At 36.0% G+C, this 2,768-nt stretch overlaps 1 protein-coding gene across 1 annotated transcript; it reads left to right on the top strand.

Annotated features, from left to right (window-relative positions):
- The first annotated feature begins 882 nt into the window (after positions 1-882).
- Positions 883-1,296, top strand: LOC136042871 (deubiquitinase DESI2-like). Its single transcript, XM_065727801.1, has one exon. The coding sequence runs from the start codon at positions 883-885 to the stop codon at positions 1,294-1,296; it is 414 nt and encodes a 137-aa protein (XP_065583873.1).
- Positions 1,297-2,768: the final 1,472 nt, after the last annotated feature.

Raw genomic sequence — 2,768 nt, 5'->3', positions numbered from 1 at the left:
TTACAGACTTGGACACCGGGACACAAATGACGACCGGGACACAGGGAATATAAATGACGACCGGGACACATGGACAAAACTACAACGGGGAAGCCGGAGGGCACAGGGGGATATATAAATGACGACAGGGACAAAGGGAATGTTCGATTAGCAATCACCATCAACAAAGCTCAAGGGAAATCATTAGAATAATGAGGTATAGATCTGAATACGGATTGTTTTTCCCATTGAGAATTACATGTTGCATTTTCAAGAGTCGGTAAACCTGACAATCTTTTTATATGCCCAGACAATGGGATAGCGAAGAATGTTGTATATTCGCAAGTTTTACGTCTTTAAAAACATATATATATATATCTATCTATATTCACAGGTGGGACAAAGGGACACAACTACAATGGTGCGTAACTAATATGGCGCGTAACGACTTACGTGCGGGGGGGGGCGCGAAGGGCCCCCACCAACTAGGTGTTGGGGTGGCGTGAAGCGCCACCCCAACAGCTAGTATATATATATATAGATAGCGTCGTGCTGTATATCCAAAGAAAAAAATTATTTTTTTTTTACTTTAGTTTTCAGTTGAGAATAACTAAAGTTATTAAATAAACTTCAAAAATATCTATTATGTCTAAACAACAATGCTCAATTATTAATTCAAACTAGAAAAATATCTGCAAATTTTAAATTTAGTTTGTTTTTTTTGTTACGTTTGAGCTACTAGACACGTGATTTCATGGATTTAATTACTACGAAGTATGAACGTCTTACCATCCAATAAATAATTTCCAAGGAGGGAATCCACCTAACTTACGTAATTTCAGATTCTTAAACTGCTTTAATCAGAATAGAAGCAGTAGCCATTCAGAAGATGAAGACCCAAGAATGGCTCAAAAACCTTTTATACTGAACGTTTATGATATATCTTGGTGGCACTTCCTGGGGATTGGAGCTCATCATTCTGGGGTAGAAGTTCATGGAACAGAGTATGCGTATGGTGGCTCTGGAACCTATGAAATTGTACCACGGGATTCTGAAAATCTTGGACGACAATTCAAATTCAAGGAGTCACTGCACATTGGTTTCACGGATTTTACAGACGAAGATGTCAAGAGTATAGTTGAAAGTATGAGTTCTGACTATCGAGGCGATAAATATCATCTCATCAATAGAAACTGCAATCATTTCTGTAATGATCTTTCTAATGTTTTATGCGGCAGAAAAATTCCATCTTGGGTGAATCGATTGGCTTCAATGAGTAACTATTTTAGGAACAAACTAGCTTCACGAGCAAAATGAACTAGCTTCATGAACAAAATAAGTCTCACACTCAGTTCATAAGGAGAACAATAGGTTCATAAATTTTTCACGGAGAGAATAATGAACATGCAGCAAGTCCTACGAACGAGAAAAAATGAGCACGCTATGGGTTGCATGAAAAAAAAAAAAAAACAGTTTCACGAGGAGAAAAAAATCAATGAGTTCTGACTATCGAGGCGATAAATATTATCGAGGCGATAAAATATTATAAATTCAATCATTTCTGCAATGCTTCTTCTAAGGTCTTATGCGGCAGAAAAATTCCATCTTGGGTGAATCGATTGGCTTCAATGAGTAACTATTTAGCATTCATTGAAAAATAGCTGTCAAAAGAGTGGCTGACCCCAGTTACTTTGGAACATTCATTAGAGGCATCTATATCTCACGACGAAGCTAACGACATATAGTCTTCCTAGTGACCTTCAATTGTCATTCCAGAATTTAGCTCAGGTTAAATCTTTCTTTTGTAATCTATGTATATAATAATTAAATAAAAAAAAGTTTTTTTAACTGCAAGTAAGGAGCAACATTAAAACTTAGAACGAACAAAAATCATTGCATATATAAAAAGGGTTGACCCCTCCTCAACGTCGTGCTCTTTACGCTTAAGTTTCACTCTTTCTCACAACTTTACTTTTTAAAACAATAAAAAACTTTCGTGTAAAGAGCAAGACGTTGAGGAGGGGCTAACCCCATTTATATACGGAATAATTTATGTTTGTTTTACGTTTTAATGTCGCTCCTTACTTGCAGTTAAAAAAAACTTGTTTTTTTCATTTAATTTCTGAACGCTTTTTAATTAATGTACGTTTTGATTTTGGCTCTCCGCACATGAATAATTAAAACGAAATTTACATTTTTTTTTGGCTAAATGGCTTTCTCATAGTTTTGAACGGACGATCTTGATAAGAAAAGGCATGGGTGAGGAGGCCTAGTTGACCTCCTATTTTTGGCTGCTTAAAAATGCAACCAGATTTTCTATTTTTTTACGAAGGTTTTTGTTAGTAATAAAAATACGCACCTTACTAATTAACTTACGTAACAAACTTCTGTATTTGTTTATTTTTATTACGTATATGAAGGGGTTTGCCCCCTCGTCAATGTCGTTCTTTACACTAAAGCTTGAATTTTGTCCTAAATCCTTAAGTATAACCCCCGAATCACAAAAGCCTTAGAATAAATGGTTGATATAATAAAAATAGTTTAGCGTAAAGAGCAAGGTGTTATGGAGGAGTCGAACCCCCTTATATACGTAATATTTTATGTTCATTATAAGTTTTAATGCTACTCATTACTTCCAGTTGAAATTTTTTTTCTCATTTTTTTTAAAGAATGCTACAAAATCCTGCCCTCCTTCATGGAAATTCTCTTCCGCCATGAAAAATTCCTCCACGGTAAGATCTTCCCACGCAGCCTCCTCCTCGCGACCCTCCACCACTCCAACGTGAAGA

This window comes from Artemia franciscana, unplaced genomic scaffold (assembly GCF_032884065.1).
Source record: "Artemia franciscana unplaced genomic scaffold, ASM3288406v1 Scaffold_2267, whole genome shotgun sequence".
Lineage (NCBI taxonomy): Eukaryota > Metazoa > Arthropoda > Branchiopoda > Anostraca > Artemiidae > Artemia > Artemia franciscana.
The sequence above is the reverse complement of the archived record's forward strand: the minus strand, read 5'-3'. Positions and strand labels throughout refer to the sequence as shown.